The sequence below is a fragment of the Gossypium raimondii genome, chromosome 8, assembly GCF_025698545.1.
Source record: "Gossypium raimondii isolate GPD5lz chromosome 8, ASM2569854v1, whole genome shotgun sequence".
In the NCBI taxonomy this organism is placed as follows: domain Eukaryota; kingdom Viridiplantae; phylum Streptophyta; class Magnoliopsida; order Malvales; family Malvaceae; genus Gossypium; species Gossypium raimondii.
The window spans coordinates 51,108,747-51,129,875 of NC_068572.1; the positions used below are offsets into that span (position 1 = coordinate 51,108,747).

The 21,129-nt window shown below is 32.9% G+C and overlaps 3 protein-coding genes across 6 annotated transcripts; all 3 read right to left on the reverse strand.

Moving 5' to 3' along the window:
• Positions 1–8,437: 8,437 nt before the first annotated feature.
• Positions 8,438–11,908, reverse strand: LOC105791994 (casein kinase II subunit beta-1). Of its 2 annotated transcripts, none has more exons than XM_012620341.2 (5): positions 11,386–11,908; positions 10,280–10,498; positions 9,804–9,913; positions 9,519–9,684; positions 8,438–8,874 (listed from the first exon to the last, which is right to left on the reverse strand). In XM_012620341.2, exons 1-5 carry the CDS (start codon positions 11,612–11,614, stop codon positions 8,744–8,746), a joined length of 855 nt encoding a protein of 284 aa, XP_012475795.1. In that variant the 5' UTR covers positions 11,615–11,908; the 3' UTR covers positions 8,438–8,743. The 2 variants fall into 2 exon arrangements, with proteins under 2 accessions (XP_012475795.1, XP_012475796.1); XM_012620342.2 differs by having other exon boundaries at positions 9,804–9,898; positions 11,386–11,905.
• Positions 11,909–13,783: 1,875 nt separating this feature from the next.
• Positions 13,784–15,715, reverse strand: LOC105791992 (uncharacterized). 2 transcript variants are annotated; one of them, XM_052634945.1, is made up of 4 exons: positions 15,568–15,715; positions 15,208–15,496; positions 14,595–15,115; positions 13,784–14,333 (listed from the first exon to the last, which is right to left on the reverse strand). In XM_052634945.1, exons 2-4 carry the CDS (start codon positions 15,371–15,373, stop codon positions 14,079–14,081), a joined length of 942 nt encoding a protein of 313 aa, XP_052490905.1. In that variant the 5' UTR covers positions 15,374–15,496; positions 15,568–15,715; the 3' UTR covers positions 13,784–14,078. The 2 variants fall into 2 exon arrangements, with proteins under 2 accessions (XP_052490905.1, XP_012475794.1); XM_012620340.2 differs by having other exon boundaries at positions 15,208–15,589.
• Positions 15,716–15,740: 25 nt separating this feature from the next.
• On the reverse strand, positions 15,741–20,386 carry LOC105791991 (NAD-capped RNA hydrolase DXO1). 2 transcript variants are annotated; one of them, XM_052634944.1, is made up of 14 exons: positions 19,919–20,386; positions 19,189–19,421; positions 18,812–18,877; positions 18,631–18,709; positions 18,387–18,466; positions 18,271–18,294; positions 17,903–18,027; positions 17,489–17,705; positions 17,345–17,398; positions 17,119–17,165; positions 16,794–16,878; positions 16,520–16,583; positions 16,051–16,172; positions 15,741–15,968 (listed from the first exon to the last, which is right to left on the reverse strand). In XM_052634944.1, exons 1-13 carry the CDS (start codon positions 20,292–20,294, stop codon positions 16,069–16,071), a joined length of 1,554 nt encoding a protein of 517 aa, XP_052490904.1. In that variant the 5' UTR covers positions 20,295–20,386; the 3' UTR covers positions 15,741–15,968; positions 16,051–16,068. The 2 variants fall into 2 exon arrangements, with proteins under 2 accessions (XP_052490904.1, XP_012475791.1); XM_012620337.2 differs by having other exon boundaries at positions 15,741–16,172.
• Positions 20,387–21,129: the final 743 nt, after the last annotated feature.

Consider the following 21,129-nt stretch of genomic DNA (forward strand, 5'->3'; position numbering starts at 1 on the left):
CAAATTGTAATATAGTTTAGTACAACTAAATACTTTGAAAGTATACTTAGGATTGTACCCAAGGGAGAATGGAATAAGTTATGAAAACATTTTTAAAATAATAAGTCTAAGTAATAGTAGTAGTAATAATAATAATAATAAAGAAATAATCTCAACAACTAGTTGATTTTTAAATATTATGATAGTTTGTTATTCACCTAATAAATTCTAACAAATCTCAACAATTATAACATGTAACAGCCCGATTTTGACCCAAATCAGAACAGTGGTTTCAGGACCACAAATCCGAATTAGAAAAATATTTTAATATTATTTTCTGTGTTTATTATGTGTGAATTTGATTGTGTGAAATTTTCGTGTTTTAATTTCATCGTTTAAGTGTCTGATTTAATAAAAGGGTTTAAACGCGTAAAATAAAAATTTAAGGGTTAAATCTAAAAGCACCTAAATGTTGTTGTCTTTTTAAATGGGAGGATTTATGATGCAATAAGACCAAAAGTTAGATAGTGGGTGGCATTTGACAAGAGTAACCTTAATATATATGTTAGACATAATTATTAGTAAAAGGTTAATATAGTAATAAGGTAAATATTAAATTTATAATAAAAATAAGTTATGAAAAGATGAATATGTTCATCTTTGTTAGCCGAATATTGAAAAGGAAGGAACCATACATGGCTTTTTAAGTTTCGGCACTTCTTTAGCTTGGTTAAGGGATGTTTTGATTTCGATTTTTGATGATTTTTACGTTTTTGTAATCGTTGCTTCGTGTTCTATTTAGCCCATGCTTTAATTTTAGAATTTGAAGGTGATTTTGAGATATGCCATTGATGAATACTTGAGCTTTATGATAGTTAATGATGAAATATGAAAGATATGTGATAGATTATAATGTTTGTTTTTGAATTTTTGATGAATTTGATTATTTTGGATTAATTTGTAAGAAAATATTAAATTGAGGGACTAGAATGTGAATTAAATGACATGCAAGGACCTATTTGAGTCTAGGGAATATTCGGCCAAACGACATTGTGATTAATTTGGAATATTTTGTGTTTTGTGCAATTTGGACTAAATTGTAAATATGTTAATATTAGGGGCAAAATGGTAAATTACCCATTTACATGTTCTTGGATGGAATTGAATGAAATTATGTTTGAATGAGTTAAATTTGAATGTGTATAGATCAAGAATTAAAGAAATCGGACTTGGATCGGGGGAAAAATAAAGTCGTCGATTAATCGTTCCGTTCTGGTTTATCGCTGTTCGAGGTAAATTTATAAGCAATTAGATGTTAAAATTTCTGAATAAATGTTAATTATATATATGCTGAAATGAAATATGCAAATATATATATACATATATATATATAGCTGAATGCGTTTTAGTTCGGAAAGTAGAAATAGATGTAAATGTGATTTATCGATATTTAGCACTAAGTGTGCGAGTATGGAATAGCTACGGCTATATGAACGGCACTAAGTGTGCGAAATTAAAATAATGATGTTGGATAATGGGCACTAAGTGTGCGAAATTAAAATGATGATGTTGAATAACAAGCACTAAGTGTGCGATACCGAGAGCAACTTGGTTAGATGAGAAAGAGCACTAATTGTGCAACTTCATTATGACCTCGATCAATTATTTAGTACATGATAGTACAAGTATACAATGGATGAATAATACTTGATATCAAGGTAAGTTGGTTATTTCAATTGTGATGAGAAAAATTTACACGAGGTAAATGAAAGTATATGAGTATATGAAAGTTTATATTCGGACAAATGGCAAATATATGTGATATTATAATTATGTTTTATATGCATTTATTTATGAAAGAGTACATTTGGTAAAGAGTGGGTATATGAATTGAATATGGGAATAACTATGTTATTATTTAAAGACCTATCCGGCCAAGCTGAAATTAGTTCATAGTTACATATTTGATATTTAAGTTTTGCAAGCTCGAATATGTATATATACGAATATGATTGCATTATTTGATTTTGTTATTGAATTATTAATGTCATTAAATTGTACAATTGCTTATGACATACTAAGTTGTGGTAGCTTATTTTATATATGTGTTTTTCTTTCGGTTTTATAGATTTTGGAAGCTAGTTACGGGTTTGGGGATCGTCAGCGTAGTTAATCACACTATCGTCCATTCATCGGTAATTATAGAAGTTAAATATAAAATCTATGGCATGTATAGGCTATACTCCCCTTTTGAATATATTTTGAACGAAGTGTGTATATATATATATATATATAATAGGCCATGCGAAAATGGCTTGTTTATTTTGACATGAATGGTTTCATGCTTTGAATATTATTATGGTTGATGTTTTGGCTATGTTTTATAGATGGTTAAGACTAACATAAATGATGTTATGCTTTGGGAGATTTTCAATTTTGATGATTATGCATATTGGTTGTGATAGACAAGTAAAGATGATTGATATGATACGATGTAAGTATAAGTTACAATTGAATTCTGGATGGAAATATTTTAGTTTTTGGCAATTGAGATTGAATTTGAATTATCATATACTATGTGAAAATGGTATATTGATTTACTATGAAAATTGAATGGTTGAAATTGGTAATTTGCATAATGAACATTGTTTATGGACTTGGTCTTGTAAACGACCTTTGATACAATTAAGGGATAAATATTATATAGTAAATATATATAGAATCGGCCTTGGTATGTTGTGCATGGAATTGTTTGAGTATTGATGTATTTGACATTAGTTAAAGTATAAGTATTTAAACTTAATTGTATTCGCTAAAGCTTGAGAAATTGACCGTATGAATAGTAATTATAATTATTTGATGAATAAATATTTGTATGCAATTTGATAGGTAGTTTTGATTGTTTGAATAATAATAAGTGAATATACTATAAAATTATACAAATGCTTATGGCATATTCAGTCCAAAGTTTATAATCGCTTGTATTTAAATGTGAGTTTTATATACACATTTGAGTCATTGTTGTTTGTAATTGATTTGTTAGTCGAGTAGGCAAAATGAGTATGACCTAAAGTGGTGTTTGAAATATTTTTCATAATTTTTAATTATGAGTTATGTGTTTATGAATATGTTCGATGCATGATATGAAATGACTCGTAATAAGTTGATATTACCTTTTTGATTTAATACTGGGTTGGTTCAGTAGGTTGAACATGTGTACATCTATGATTATTTGAATTTGAATTTGGTTCGGTAATACCTCGTAACCTTATTCCGGTGACGGACTCGGGTTTGGGGTGTTACATAACACTTACAATGGGGGTGAAAAAATAATGTAACAAATTTATTAAAAAATATATGAAAACAAATGTGGCTTTAGTTAGGGGAGAGCAATTTTTGGTTTAAACCGTGAAAAATGACTAAACTAACCCAATGTGTTTAGTTCATTTTGGTTTGGGTAGTTTTCAGTCACGGTTTCTATTTTGTTGGTTATCTTAATCAGCTATCGATTTTCGAATTTTCAAATCGACTTGGCAATAGCTTATGGAGGATTGGATAGTCAAACCCTCTAAGTGTAGTGTTTGATGAATGGAGGTTTGCAATAGCTTATTGACTTAAAACCTCCAAAAAAAAACATTGGGATGGACAACTTTTTTCAACAGCTAATTGGGAATGAAATATGTGGAGTGACATATCTGACTATACTTGCTCAAAAAGTATTCCCTTTGCTACATGCTCTCAAACTTAATAGGGGTGTCAAGATATTAGTAGTCTCAATTCTCCCATTTTCACTTTCACCTCCAAAGTCTAAAGTAAATCTCAAAAAGAAAAAAAAAACTCCACTGTGAATCTACAAAAATCAACATTGTCGCGAGAAATTTTCAATCGGGCCCATTCATCATTGAATATTTATGTACTCTTAATTTATTTTCAACTTACTTGTGTAAAATAATTTCTTATGCAACCTTATATTAATTGAAATATGCTACTTGACAAATTTATTCGAGTGTGACATAACTATGAGTAATTTATATACTAAGAACATGACATAATTATCACTAAGAATATAGTTTACAATTATATTGATACACTATTAATATTTATCAATTTCCACAAGGTTAATATTTGCAAATAAGGAACTTAAGAAATTTTTTATTTAAATTTTCAAAATATTCACTAATTAATTTCCATAATGGATGTTTTATTTCCTTGGTAATAGTGTTTTATTTCAATAATTTCACCCAATAAAGACTAAAGTATTATAAACAAACAAATACTTAACAATGTGTCATGCTCTTATTTGTCAATTTACACATATCAGTTACGTATTACCAAACACTTTTAAATAAAACAGTTGGTCAAACCAACCACTTGAATCAGCTATCAACTATCAATCAATTGTGAAACACGGCTTTAATATATATAGAGAGAGTATAGATAAATTTATCAATAACCAAACTAATAATAAAAGTAATTAATTTAAATTATTATTTGACTTTTTTATTTAAAAGATAATATAATATTAAAATAAAACAAGAAATTAATAACTTGTTCTCTACTCATCCTTTTCTATCGTTTTTTCTTCAAGAATTCAATTCAATAGCACAAAATTTGCAAGCAATTCAATGTAAGAGTCTTTGCATGGAAAAAAACAAAGCTACAAAATATGTGAAAAAGAAAAGGATGGAAATGTGAGAACAAGTAATTGATAACTCCTAAGAAAAAAGTATTTTTATAATTATTTCATTTTGAGAAGGATAGAGGCGATAAAACCCAAGTTTAATTTGATAGTGAAAGTTTTGAGGATCAGACTCATCACATGGAAGATCAAGTTGGTGCATGAAACGACCTCGTATTCATCGATTTATCCCATGTCTAATCTGAAAATAGGACAGCAGATGATGACGATTCATGTCTGTTGAAGGGTTTTTCTTTTTTGTCCTTTTTGGTATAGTTGGAGTAATTAAATGGTAGTCATCAAGTAAGCATGGCTTGTCAAAATTGGGCACTTAATCATCATATATGTTTTGATAGAAAAGAAAAAGGCCAAGAGTTGATGAGACTGAGAGGCTTGAGTATAAAGCAAAACATGCCGAAAAGTTGGAAATTTTGTGTTCACTTTTGGAAAAGGATGGGTCTTAATTTGCCATTACCCTATTATTTGGTTACTTAAGAAAGTGTAGGTCAATAAGAAAAATGATTCACTTCTAGATAGCTTATTGAAGTCAATTTCCTTAGACAAGTGGAGTAAATTCTTGAGGAAGCTGCATATACTATATATTTATGTATTCCCACCATGTAACATCATTTTATAAAACTAAAACATTTAATATATTTCAATCCGCAGAGGCTTTCGAGTGTCGCCATGTGCAACTTCTCCTATAAGTTATTTTGGGTTTAAGTTTTACAATGTATGAAACTTGTTTGAATGCATTTTGTTTTTTTAATTTGTTGTACTTTATGTTCATTTGGTTATAGTTCGACATATAATATGATTGTACTTGTAGGGAGAGATTGCTTTTAATCAAAACTAGAATATTCCCCTCACTGTACTTTGAAAAATTATATTATATTAAAATTTGAGAAATTATTCGGTACATTGCCTAGAATTTTAGACACTATAAATAAGGTTAATGGGTGATAAGTGTTCTATAGAAGTATAACAAAATATTAAAAATAAATATTTTAAAAAAGAGACATATCAACTTTTAAAACTACTTGTGAAATAAAAAAAATATTACGAATTTACAAAAATTCACCTTAAAATTTTAAATATCATACAATAATTATGCATGGTAAATATGATGATTCATTTCTTTTAATATTAAAGTTAAAATGAAATCATTATTACGAAGTAAATACAAATTAACAAGATACGATATAAAAATAATATGAAAAATTAACTAAATAAAAACTGGCACAAAAATAACAACAACACAATACATGCTGATCAAAATATATAAAAGATTAATTATTAACGTTTTAAAACTTTATAAATTTATATTTTTTAAGCATAAAAAATAACACCAACACATCAAAATACATTTTAAAAAAATTGAATTGTTATGAAAAATTATATAAAATATGTTACGAATAAGACACAATGTTAACTTAAATTTTTGTTCTATAAATTAAATCATTATACAAAATATGAAATAAATTAAGTGAGAGCATAAAATTTAATTGAAACACAAAAGTCAAAACATGATTATACCAAAAATATTATAAAATTAATTATTAAAATATAGAAATATTCATCATCAAATAATTGTTGACCAAGTATAAATAATTAATGATAAATACTATATAGTTTAGTTAAAATTAATATAAATAATTTGTAATAAATACGGTTAAATATGTAGTGTGTCAAAATGTATGGGAAGTTCCATCAATAAAATTTTAGATTATTTAGAGAAGTTTAGTAAAATATCGTCTAGGGTAAACTACATTGTAGTCACTCAATTATGTTTTTTGTCACTTAATTATAAAAATTACAAAATAGTCACCCAACTATTAATAATTTTTTTGGTCACCTAATTATAAAAAGTTACAAAATTGTCACTCAATTATTCAATTTTGTCTTTTTTTTGCCACCCAACTATTTTGGACTTTTGGGTATTTTCATTTTACATTAGTCAGCTGATGACAAAAAACAAAATTAAATAATTAAATGATTATTTTTGTAATAGTTAAGTGACAAAAATTATAATTCTACTATCATATAATTATATTTTAAAAATAAAGTGTATTATTATTGCATAAAAATAAACTTGTTAAACTATGCGTGGAAATACATAAAAGAATTGAATTTGGAGAATGTGAAAGTGATTATAATGATGACTTAAACATGTCCTACATGTATAATTACCAATTACTTCCAAACTCAAGGTGAGATGAAGGGAAATGTTGATGCAGAATAGGGGTAAATGGGTCCACTTGTTTTATGGGCAATGGAGGCTCAAAGCTAAAGCTCATTTAAAAGACATTGATTTGGGGGGCTTGTTGGGACCCCCTTAAGCGGCAAGTTTCAGACGGCATGTATATATTTAATTGCTTCCGGGGAAAAGAGGTGAGTTTAATAATGGGATGGAAGTGCTCAAAAGTACTGAGCAGAAGTGGGCCTCTTTGTTCCAAACAAGCCGTGGGTTGTTCCCTCCCCCTTCGGATTGGGGTGTACTGATGAAAACATGTTTCCATCATTCCCGTAAAAAATAAATTAATTTCAAGTTAAAATTGAAAAACAATTAAAAAAATTCACGTCCATTAAAATTTGCCTTAACCGCCCCACCTAGCTTAAGCTTAAACCCTATATCTTTTGCTTCACTTCTGTACCCAGAACCATTAATTGGATTAAACTCAGAAATTAATATAAAATTTATGATAAAGATGAAGGATGAGAAAGAAGAAGCAAATCGGGAAAGAGGAGTTGGTTAAGACTTCAATCTCATGCCAATGTTCGACTCTTCCACAAAATTGCCTCAATCTTTGACTACAGAGAATCACTTCAACAAAACTGGGTTCAGGCCTTGAAAACAAATTTTGAAACCCATTGTCAGTTCTTTTTAATTATTTTCTTGCAATAACAGTTAAACATTTTGACTCTTGCAGCGTTGTTGAAACCAAATAAGAATAAAACAAAATAAAATTTGAAACCAAACATTAACTCTGTTACTAATTGTCATTAATTTTTCACTTTGGAAATTAGTCCCAATATTAAATATCTTTTTACTAAAGAAATCAAATACTACTTTTAATTTTGCTTTCAAATATATATATATAATTCATATTTGAAAAAAACAAACAACTAAGATGTAAGTCGATCAAACTAAATATGAAATTGATACATTTTTCCTTTCTCTAACGGGCAAATTACCCGTCCCTCCGAAATTGGCCTCAGGTGTCAAGACCGTCATAAATGAAATTCTTCCTGGTCCTGGAAGAGCTCAGCTTCTGTATTTTAAATTAAAATTTACTAGAAGTCCCTCTATCTTCTATAAATTTAAAATTTACTCCTATAATTTTATTTATAGGAATTTAACCCTTCACTTTTCAGGTCAATATTTGGAAAAAAAAATATCAAAACATCGCACCAATAAATTTGACAGAACGTATTATTATTGTTTTTTCAAAAGCTCAATTTCATGTTCAAATAGTCTTCACCTCAACTTGAATAATATGTGTCTTAATCTTTTACTTCTATAACGAACTCGGAAAGAAACAGAGAAGAGTTAGGGACATCACCATAACCAAAAGGCTTAATCCACGATTACATTCCGTCCCCTTCATTAACTACGTAAAACACCAGATATTAGTGGGTAGTCATAACATGTTTAGCATATCGTATAAGCCACAAACTCATGTAATGTGCTGCCAATGTAAGGCCACCAAATTGATACAGATAACCAATATCAGACTATAATGAACACCGAGTAGATGGTAATACACGAGCAAACAGCGATTAAAAAATAATAATCATCATCATCAACATCAAGTACAGTACAATGGAGGGTATATCTAAAAGGGAAATTTAATAGATACTCTACCAAGAATGAATTTTGGATGAAAGACGACCCCCAGGAAAAGGCTGCTACGTTGAAAATGAACACTTGCTGGTTTGCAAATATGTTTTTATGGTAATTCTTTTTCAACATATAAAAGAAAGGCTCTAGAAACATGACTACTTAAAAGAGGACTGTCAAACTATACCTGATCTTTCAAAAGCATTACTTCCATAATAGAAGCTTGGCGATAAAACCTGCAACAACTATGGCTTGTGGATCTTGAACCCAAATACTCTTGGAACGTAGCTTTGAGATGCCTTCTGTGGCTTCAGGTGCCCGTATGTCATCAGGAACAGGTGTGGAAATGTGGTCCCAAAATAGGCTCCGTCAATGTCTTATATAGAGTTAAGGTATCTCATCAAAATCTCAAAGCAAAACATGGCAGGGTCAAAGCTGGAAATATGAAAATTGATCTTATGCCAACACATCATCAGACCATTCATGTCAACATGATGTATAGGCAGATAGTGACCTGAAATTTACTAATGACTGTATTAGTTCCCATTGATTTTCTATCCTTATGATCATCAAATTGAAAATGGTTCTGCATCTCTGGTGGACTAGTTCATGTCATTTTTGCAGAAAAATGCACCCCCCCCCCTTTCCTCTTCTACAATATCTCAGGCATTTCATATCCAAAGATTTTTTTTCTCTTAATAAAATTATACATAATATCAAAATATAATTTTTATTTTTTTTAAAATCTTACATTGACATTCTAAATAGCTAGCCTAGAGTAGTTCTCAGGACATGAAACAAGTAGTCCTAGGAAGTATGCACGATGTTCAGAGAAGAAACTTAAGGACCTAATGCAGGAAATGACAAAAATAATATATGAATACTTTTTTTATTTTAAATTAATAACCATAAACGCATAGAAGTGGCAAGAAGGAAAGTATATTTATGACATGCATGTTATCTCCCTACAAAATCCATGCAACAAGAAGAAACAAACAAGTTAAATGGCCAAAAGGATACTGCCTTGATACTTGGACCGAGGGTAGTAGATATCTTCACATCTAGGGCAGTATATTTTTACGGTGCTTGACCGAGGGATATCTGATTGACCAGCTGGAAGACAAGGTTGTCCACAGCAATAAACTCTGGGGCATCTTCCAAAATCATAGTTCTTGTACTTATCTAGCTGTAGAAGTTTAAACAACACTGTTCTAATCTAGTTGCCAATTCACACACACGCACACACAGACGTATATATATCAAAACATGAAAGTATCACATCAAATATAATGGCGGACATCTCACCATAGCAGCCATTCCTTTGCTTGTCAATATGTATCTGGCATGAATCAGACCGTAAAGCATCTCCGCTGCAGATTCAACTAATTCATTTTGCTCCTCTGTAAACATATCTCCTACCGATTTCAGCCCCAACACAAATTACGGATCCAAGAAAATAATAAGAGAAAGGAGACTTGCCATGTTGCTAGATGACATAAACAGTATGTTTCACTCTAATTAAACTATTATCATGAAGAACATCATATATAACAAAAGTTTAAACTTTTAAGGTCGTCAAGATCTAAACACAGCCAGATCAGAATAAAAGCATGTCATAGAACTATATGCTTTGAAGAATGTGAATGAGACTAGCATTAACACTCTCAAGTCTCCAAAAACTAAAAGCAGAATGGAACAAACGGCTCCAACAAGAAGAAGATGGAACAAAATTTCACACATCCTAACAACTTAACCTCAGGAAAAACTAACTGTAAGCTTACCATGGGACGATTCAACATCCAAAATCAAATCAAGTGCATAATCATAATAAGGAACTTGGCTGCTAAGCCCACAAAGGTTAAAATCATCTTGGATGTAGTCATCATCAACTTCACAAAAGAATTCATTTCCACGTAGGTTGCAAAACCATGAAATCCAAGACGTGTCATCTCCATCAGAACCACTAACATCTGACTCTTCACTGTCTGTTTCAGATTCATCTGCAACCATTACAACCAAAATTTTGCATCAACAAATGTCCCTAACAAGTGAAATAGAAAATCAGTGTCACCAAACACCAAAAGATAATAACCCTCACTCTGAAAACATGGTTCAAATCATGAATTAAAGTACACTTTCATAATTCACAAAGCTGAATATCTAGAGGTTCATAAACATATATGAATCAAAATTCATTTAAATTTGGAAATTGCCCCTGGCCCCTTTTCCCTCGATAAGGGGGTAACACAAAAAGCAAAAACAAACTTATTTTCAAGGAATCAAAACCGATGGTTCATTCGAAATATAAACGCAGATGTTTAGCAAAAAACATTCATATAAATACAATGTTTGGCCAATGTCCATGTAATCTCATAACACCCAAAACTGTGACAATTCAAATTAAGAAAACTAGCCGAACAAAGGATGTCTCTTTTTCCAACTTTACAGATATGTCTCTTTTTCCAACTTTACAGATAGAAAAGCAATCATCTCATCGAAACTTGGATGTTAGGTGTGGTTTTAGAACCTTTGATCTTTCTGATGTTTTCTGTCTCTCTGAAATTAAAGCATCAGAATATATGCATTATTAATTTGTGTTTCAACAATAAAAACTCAAGAGTTCCATTTATATTCAGTTCCAATTACATCATATCAAGTACAATAAAAGCAAAACTAATTTCGTTAGAAATAAAAAATACTAAAATAATGGAAGCAAGAAGAGTAAAATTTTAAAACAGTAAGGTCTAGACCTAGATATAAATTTATGATCATTTAAAAAAAAAAACCCTCAATTTATCGTCTTTTCTCACAAGAAAAGAGAGAAGTCCGAATTTTTTTTTTAACAAAATAGTCCTAATTCAAGAAGGATATGTTGTTATGTCTATACCTTCAGCGTTGGGTTTGGGTAGAGAAACGGAGCGAGAGTCGCGATGATGATCAGGTGGATGCTTTCCGGGGAGGAGGTAACGTGCGGACTTATCCTTGCCGTTGATCACTCTGGAAGTGGAGGGCGAGGATCGTTCGAGCTGCTTATCAAGCGCCTCGTTGATCCGCTTTCGATCCACCGCCCCCACCTCTCCCTTGGACCCACCAACCGCTCCTTCCCCTCTGTACATCTTCTCTCTATCTCTTGTTCTTCTTTGCCGACGATATTAATGGCTTCCGTTATCGCCGATGCATATCGTGAAATGACGAAAATGACCAACCCCTAGGTCCCCCAGAAATCTAGGGTCTTCTGTCTCTCGTTGGGTTTTTTTTTTTTGTTTGGTTTCGATGTTGGTCCGTTTTAAAAACGGAGGGATGAGCGATAGAAACAGGGTATTTGTTTCCTCTCTAGATTTTTTTTTCTGGATGTGGAAACAAACAGGGTAGAGAGAGAGAGAAAAAGTGAGGGGTAATTTTTAGAGAGAGAAAAAGGTTAAAATGGGTAGGGAGTTAAATGTCCGGTGAGGTGAGATCGCCGATGAAACGGCGGGAGATGGGCTTTGGTTTGGGCTTAAATAGCGGGGGTCGGGTCTAATGGCTTCTACATTCTCCAAAAATATCACACGTGGACGTGGTGATGATTAAGATTTTTTTTTTCATTATTAAACAATGAATTTGATTAAAAAAATTAATTTTTTTAATTTAATTAATTTATTCTCCCAACCACCATTGCTCTAAATAAACTTTTAATTGGCATTATCATCGTTACAATAACTTGAAAACATCAATGTGACAACCTCAAGCGTGTAATATTTTTATAATAATTGAATTCATAAAAGAAATGAGCAAAAGGTGAGATCACCGCTCAAACAAAAATTAAACAATACAATTATTTCATAATATATTTATAATAAACCAATCAACAGATTATAACATTACTTAAGATGTCCTTGTTTTCTACATAAAACTTAAAATGTTCTTAATATTCAAAGATTCTCTCATTTATCATTTTTGAATAAATTCAAGTTAAAATGTATACCATTTTTGTTTTTGTAAGTTAAAACGTTTGAAAAAAAAATAGCCAACAACGAGAAACAATAGTTGAACTCTTTGTTAACACTACACTCAATTTCAAATATCAAAGTTCAAATTTAAGTATTGTCATCTCTCACCCTTCCCCAATTTGTAATATATCATGATGTGTGAAAGTAACCATCAATGGTCCAAAAGAGGCAAAGGAAGAACAACAGAATCTGAAGTGAAGAAGTGTAAATATTGGAGACCAGCTGTGCCAGTCCAGCTAATTGGGCAAGTAGGCCAACCCTAGCAAGCCAGCTACACACTGTGTATTGATTCTTGAGATTCTTCATTCTGCACCTGGTTTCATATATGTCTAACTCCAATTTAATTTAATTCCATTCGTACCGACATCAACTGTATCTAGTACTATTATATATTGTGTTGGAACATATGGGACACCTCACCAGCTTAAGTTTTCAGCCTATGTTTCCAAATACCGGTCCTACAACATAAAAAATTGAATGCTTCATTAGCTCTACGACTACTTAAACTTTTGTCTCGGCCATGAAGGAAGTTCGCCTCGTCTATTTTAGCGCATGCATTTTATTTTTCTAGTATGTTAAACAACAAGAGGGTACCAGCGACTGTTGGTATTATTAGTCAAATTGTCTTTTCGTTAAAGACACATTCATTCTATGATTTAATGATTTAAATTACCCCCTACAATTTGGACATTCCATTTTAGGAATTTGCTATATGGATATATAGATATGGTTATGAATTATGCTATAGGATCTCATCTTTTGCCCATATTCAACTAACTTTTACCTGTATAAAACTCAATAGTATTCTCTGTTGAACTGCACATACATGAACAATGATGATGTCCTATAAAATGACTAATTATCCTAAAAGTACAATAAAGACTCGTTTACATTCCATCATTACAATTAATAAGAACTTCATATTTTTCTTCTCTACTAGGAAAGTCCAGATAGCTATGGAAATGTTTGTTTCTTTTCCTAATATTATTACAGTACTATTGCTCTTTCTTGTATTCAATGTTCTTCCAAAGACGTGTAACTTACTATGCACTAAAATTTTCTCATCTCATAATACTGTTAAACCTAACCTAAAACTTGAGCTTGTATGCACTGCAATTGCAGCCAAGCAAACCCATGAAACTTATGGAACATATTAGCGTACCAGATCAACTAAATGCACTTCTCTCCTGGATTCTGATTCAGTAAAATGGTGGCAACTACTCGTTAAAATATTGAGCACAATGTCAAGATCAACATTCTGAAGCTTCCCCTCCACCCCCTCTAGATTCAGGAAGATTAATGTCAAGTACCCTATGTGGTTTCTCAAGCCACACAAGAACAAACTGCTCATCACATTATATGCACAAAAAGGATAGTTCACATATGCCTTCAGAGAAGATTTGATAACTACTACCCTTGGTTCTAATGCTGGTCTATCTGAAGAATGGCTACCAACATGAACATGCCATTCCATAATATTTATATGAGAAGTTAGTTAGGTACATAAGTAGAAAAAGATAATCACTAACCACTGCTATAACGAAGAGATATCTGCAAATGTTGGGAGATGAATGGATGTAATTTTCCGTTCTTAATCTTCAGCAAAATACTTCTCTTCTGCATCATGGTTAGCTTCCCTAAGCCAGTGATCATCCAAGGTCTCATCATCATCTATTTTAGAGTAATCTAAATACTCATAATCTTCACCAGAGAGAAACTTCTGCTGCATGATGTAGGTGAACTGATCCATCCTTTCTTGCATTTCTTCTGCAGAAGGTGCTTCTTCGTGTTGCTCCACAGTTGCAGAAGCAGCAACAATGTCATCCCCAAGATGGTCCAAAAGCATCTGAAACAGACAATGCAAGATATCAATGCATGGACAACAAAATTTCACCACGAATACAATGAGCCAGAGTGCCAGACATCTAGTCCTAAACACTGTCTAAACATTCAGAAACACCGACACATCATACTTGAAGATAAAATCACTAGGCAGAGCACAAACAACAGTAATAACCTAAAACCCTTTCATGAAGCATTGTTTCTACCCAAGAAACCCAACTAAGAAACTTGCTTAAAAATTGCAGGAACAAAGTCAAGTACTTACATTCTTTCCATGGTTGCCTCCATTTTCCATTTTCATTTCATCCTCATCTTCCTCCTCCTCCTCTTCTTCCTCCTCCTCCTCCTCCTCCTCTTCTTGTTGTTGAGGATGGGTCTCATTACCAACCCAATCTTTTTGAGCGACACCAAGCCTCTGCTGCTCCTCCCTAATCTTAGCAACCAACCTAGCTTCCTCACACCTCCTCATCAAAGTCTCAGACCAGCGTTCCCCAGGCCTGGCCATGCTCCTCCCACTTAAATCCTGAAACCTCCCTAAATATTCGTGATGCAAATAAGGCTCCCTTTCCCTCATCGCATCCTCCGAAAAGTAATGCCCATCACACACCAATTTATTCAAGTAAGCCCGCCTCCGATTCTTGACAGTCACGGACCTCAATTTCAATTCTTCTGAAGTCGGGCTCATCTTGCTTCTAAGATGCTTTAAGTGCCAATTAACCTCATAATCATCGTTAAGTGCATCAAATTCATGGAGCTCATCACTAGTCAGCTGAGACCCATATCTTTCTGCATCGCCAACATCAATTTAGTTAAAAAAAAAAAGACTTTTAACACAATTCATGGAAAAAAAAAGTGAAATTGAAGGAAAAGGATAGTACCTAAGAAGACAGGGACGTCACGGGAAAGGAGGTCGTGGAGGATGGATTTGCGATTGGAGGGATCGGAGGCCGAAGATTGAAGGGCGCGTGGGAAATAGAGATTATCGAGAGCCGACAGCCTCTCCGTGATGGTCTCCATCGCTTCTTCGCTAACTTTTCTTTCCATCTGGATCGATTTGAGAACCTTCAAAACCCCAGCTACACCGTTCTATGTTTCTCATATGCAAGCTTATCAATGTTGTCGGCTATTCAAGGCGGTTTTTTTTCCTGGGCTTGGACGTTGGCAGGCCTTACCAAAACGATATCATTTTACATTCTAACACTTTTGCTTTATGAAATTTATGATCACGTGTTGCTCACCTGACTAGTCCCCCGCTCGGACATCGGTCCCCTTATTTCATCAAACACTTCCATTTTGTTTCCCCAGTCGAGTCCTTGTTTATAAACAAAATATACATTTTTTTAAAATTTAAGTTCAATTAAATATCAAAATTCTTAATAATTTAAGTAGTAACTCGTACTTTTAGAAACCATTGAAGTTTAATATTTGGAACTTGCATTAATAGCAATAATGCTTCTAGAAAAGCACAGCAGAAATAGCATCTACCTCTCACGAGTTTCATCAATACACTAAAATGGGAGCTATTTAAATCTAATTACCAAAGGACAATTTTTTAACTTATGAATCTACCAAGTTGGGGGGTTTGCCTTTTGCAAACAAAGGCTGAACTTGGGGGAACTTTATCATGTGTGATGTTCATCTGCAAAATCAAAGTTAGTAAAAATATAAACCATCCTCTTTGTTTTGATCCTGTATTTGAACTATCTGAATTACAAACTAACAAATAAGTCTGTCGATGACTACGATTGTTCAACGTGATTAGTAATCGCATCAGGGCAAGATTGTGCTTGTAGAAGCTCTAATCGGTTGAATGGTGGTGCGAATTGTAGTATGTAGTCCTCATCTGAATCCAACAAAAGAAAAAGAAAAAGTACAATCACAGAGTCATTATCTAAATATTAGCTCCATAGGATTTCCTAAGATAAGGAACTACAAAAACCTCCATGATGCTCCAAGTTGATTTTCCTCAATCATATAAACTACTATATATTTCTACCAAAAAACAACCAAAGGGGCGAAGATGAAGCCACAGAGTAGCGAAGTTGTTGTATTGGCATTGTAGACCAGAGGGGTGCTGATGACACTTGAAGTTGATTTTATTCAATCTTATAAACAATTATACATTTCTATCAAAAACAAACAAAGGGGTTCAAGCACATGTTGAAGTGGAAATGGAAGTTAGAATCTTACTCTCTTTTACTGTTCCGTAAAGCCAGCACAGTACCTCATCAGCAAATGCCAGGCAGACTCCTCCCTAAAGATGAGTTTTAAACAAGGAAATAAGTGACTAATGGCACAATGAGTCAATGAAATTGATAAAAAGGGAAAAAACCAGTTCAGAGTATGTATATAGCCTAAAAACTTTGTTGCACGTGAGTAGTTCTTCACTATCACTGACTTACATCTTCGGGAGTACAATTTTTTTAAATCAACTCAGTAGATTATTTGCTCTAATATATAATACCTGCCAGTAATTCTTCATTTTCACTCGATGGGTGATGTCTTTGGTTCTTAGTCTCTCAGTGCGTACAAGTCGCCCTGCATCATCCCTACATCAAAACATGTCAATGGAAAAGTTCACATTTAACTGAAAAGAGAAAAAAACCCTAATACCAACAGCACCGCGGAACTGAACACCACTCAGCGTTATTTTTTCAGATAAATACAGCTTAGCACACTGAAACAATTTGTTATTATTTATCTCAAATATGCCTGAGTTAAACTTATTTTATGGAACAAAGTGATTTTCTAGGCAATTGAAGTTAGTACGAAATAACAACAGAAATTACCTAAATCCAATAACAATATAAGGAACGCCTGCCAGGAATGATTGAATCTGAGACAATAAAACAACCAAGTTATTTTGTCTGCAAATAAAGGCTAATTTGAAAAGGAAGAATGCCATTTCTCCATAAATAAACCAATGGAATACGAATATCTTAAAATAAGATATATAATTTGCATACCAAACTTCGGAGTAAGAAATATTCAGGTCCATTGGATAAAAAAACATACCCAAAACTTCAGCAATTTCTCTCTTTCATATCTTTCCTCTGTATGATAATCCAACTGCAAAGGCAGAAACATTCATGAGTTACTCAAGTAAACGGTTACAATAATGAGAAGGCAGCAAGTGAAGCGTTGGGAATCACTAATTACCTCACGACTTGTTTTCAACTCCACATAAAATCTTCTTCCCTCATCTGTTGAATCACAGCAATCCATTTCAGCACCCATCAGAATACGATGAGCCCCTAATTTGGTTTTAATCACCGAACAGTATTCAACATTGGCATCAACATGATGTATCCCTTCACCATCTTCTCTTCTTGGATCTTCAGTGGCAAGGCTCTCAAAACAATACCCCCAATAACATCTAAATTAAAAACAATTCAAAAGTAAAGCACTCAGATCATTAAGTCAATGAAATAAGCAATAAAGGAAATAAGCTGGGTTGCACGCCACCTCGAAGCCTTTGATTTCTTCATATTGCTCATCCATAGGAAATTTTATTTAAAGAAAGAAGGATAAAAGTAGGAGGGGGATGTCATAAAAGTTTTGGACTTTTGGTACCTTCGACGATCCAACTCACTTCGTGGTCTCTCAGGCAGTTTATGCACGTCAAGATAGACAACACCATTCCGCTTGTGCACTCCCATTTCCCAAGGCTCATTTCTAATATAAGCAGTAGCCAGTATCTGCATGAAAACAAGAGAGTGTCCAGTGAAATACATAAAAAAGTGGTTTATCATCCATCAAATTCATAAATGAAAACTCAGATAAACGTTGTCACACATTAGGTGAAAAAGATTAGTAATATCAAGGATGCTCGTATACGAGTGAAAGACTGATGAACATCAGTTCTCTACCCTCGTATCATTCCAAGTTATACAAAAGAAAAGAGGATTGTGAGTGTGCATTCTTTCTAGAGCAGCAATTACCTTATTAAGATTGTTGCGAAAAGTCTGCAAAAGCATAGGGAATATGGTTAGATGCTATCCTTAATAAAAACCATTAAACGTAGAATTCACAGGTAAATGAATATCATTTTCCTTACCACAAAATGAATGTTTTGAAGAGGGATATTTTTGTCTCTTATGCAACCAAGAAGGTCACCAAAACCCTCAGAACCTAATTCTGGTCCAGCAAAAATCACAGGGTAAGCTGAATTGATTAGAACTCATACACAACCCCAAAGAAAGGCATAAATAAATGTAAGAAGTGCTTGTAATATGCATATCACCACAACACAAGACAATTTCAACATGATCAATTTCCAACTGTTCATAAATAAACCATACCTTTTTTCTCAATGAAGGTATCAAAACCTTGATTGAGATCAGCTCCGATCTCTTCAGTAATAAGACGCTTAAAAAGCCTCTGATGACATAAACAATAGACAAATATACAAAATGAGCTAAAGTGGAAGACACATTATAAGACCTACTGAAAAATTACCATGCTGATATCCATAAAGCTTACCAAGCTGCGGTCATCAAAGTAGACATCTCCACCTTCTACACGGCTATAACAAGCAAGTTCACATGGCTGTCAAATTTAGTTGCCGCATTTAGCAAAAGGTAATCCAGAAAAAAAATTACCTGACAACATGTGTATGTGCATGTATATAGAAGTAAAAACTTTACATGCTTTAAAGGGTATCTAAAGGCGTAAAGTGATTCCAAACAGACACTATCATGTTGACAAGAAGATCATAAAAATTTAAATACACCAAATAAAACATATAAAATCCCTGACAACCATTTTAACTATATCTGAAAGGGAAAATGATAATTTGGTATATCAACCCATAATTAACTGATGAATCATTAAAGAAAATGGGAAAATAATTCACTCACTTCCTGAAAAGCAATGCATTTTCTAGATAACGTCTCTTCACTCTTTGAAAATTTCAGCTCAGAAATGAAACGCTCATCACGATGTCCATTAGCAAATTTGTTTCCATAGCCATAACCTTGCCTAGGAGGATAACCAGGACGGCCAAGGATACCAGCTCCTCTATCATTGTGCCAACGACCCCGTCCAAAACCTCCTCTACCTGGGTTATTAGTATTACGAATAACGGGCAATACTGCAAAAGAATAGTGAGAAAGAAGATTAGTCACCATTTGAACGGGAGACAAAGAAATTCAACCAAATATCAATTCAAGTGTTTCCTGTATATTACAGGAATTGCAGGCACAGCTAGTCTAAATATTCCTGCATATCATTGTCAAAGTTTTTTCCCAAATTTCCTCAAATAAAGCAATCAAATAGCTCATGTTTTCTTCCTGTGATCTTACAATCTAAAAAACATTCAGTAAGCAGATAATAAGGAGTTCATAACATCTCCTATAGCTTATATGTTAAATTTAGCTGTTACTAGATGGCTAGCTGGCCCTATAGTTAATTACTTATACATAAAGATTACTCCCTAAAACTAAAAAAATTCCCAGAATTCAAATCAAAAGTTTTATATTTTAATATATGGTAGAGAAATCTCCTAAAAAAGGAATGGTTGCACTTCAAAATCCCCAATTAGGGGCCGAATAACTGAATCTAACAGAGAATAATGAAATAAAGAATTACCAGGAATAGGGAAAGGGCTAGTGGCAGTGGTTTTACAGTAATCTTCGTTATCAGACCCAAAGAGATCTTTCTCCTCTTCTTCCTCTTCATACCCAAAAATACTCCTTTCAATATTGTCATTATAATCATAATTATGGGTATTAACATTGCTAACTTCTTCTCCATTTTCCTCTTCTCCTCCGCTGCTAGCGCTTCCACTGGCACTGCTGCTATCTCCGCCGTCGCTGCCGTTGGACGAAGAAGAAGCCGACGACGACGATGAAGCGGAGGATGATGATGAAGATGAATGAGATGAAGAGGATTCACGGGAATCATCGCGATTGTCGTTGTTATGGTCATCTCCAAAGAGGTCCACATCTTGCTCTGAGAAATCCATATCGGAGATTATATGCTTTTAGTTTTGTCTTTCGGTCGCTCTCTCTCTCTCTCTCTCTCTCTCTCAGAACAAAAGGAGCAAAGCGAATTTCTGCGTTTGAGGTTTTGGTCCCTTTTTTATATATATATATATATATATTTTAACAGTTCCTTTTGATGTCGACTCGGTGTAAAAACTCAAGCGAATTGACTCAGTCTATTACAGTACTACATCTTTATTGGGCTTTTATGAAGCAATTTTAGACGGGATTGGGCCATCTTGAATTAAACCAAAACTTAAATTACTATTTAATATGTAAATATTGAAAGGCAAAATAAGATTATCCCTCTTTGGATCGTTACTGTCCGGTTTGCTTTTGTAGCCTACATTTGGCACACATCGCTCCCCACGTCTATGTAAACCTTCAATTTGAGCTACGGATTTACTGCCACCTACACCATGTCTTTTACCTTAGGTGAGTTATGATAATAAAAAAAATATTAATTATACCTATATGTATTTATGTTTCATGTTTGTATTTTAGAATATTATAAGTTAATTATTTGTTTGGCATATTTTTATATGTTTATCACGTTCATGTCTATTTAGAGAATAATATATGCGTTCATACTATTCCCGCGTTGTATCTTAATACGTCTTACATTTTGCATAAATTTGTTTTTAAAAAATCTGTTTATGTCGTATTCATTTAAATTAATAAATTATATAAATTTTATACCGTAATCATTTATTTTCTGTATCAGGTTTATGTTATTTTTCATGACATAACATTTTGTATTTACTTAAAATTTATAATTACGTTTTCTACATTAATTAAATATAATATTTAAGATTT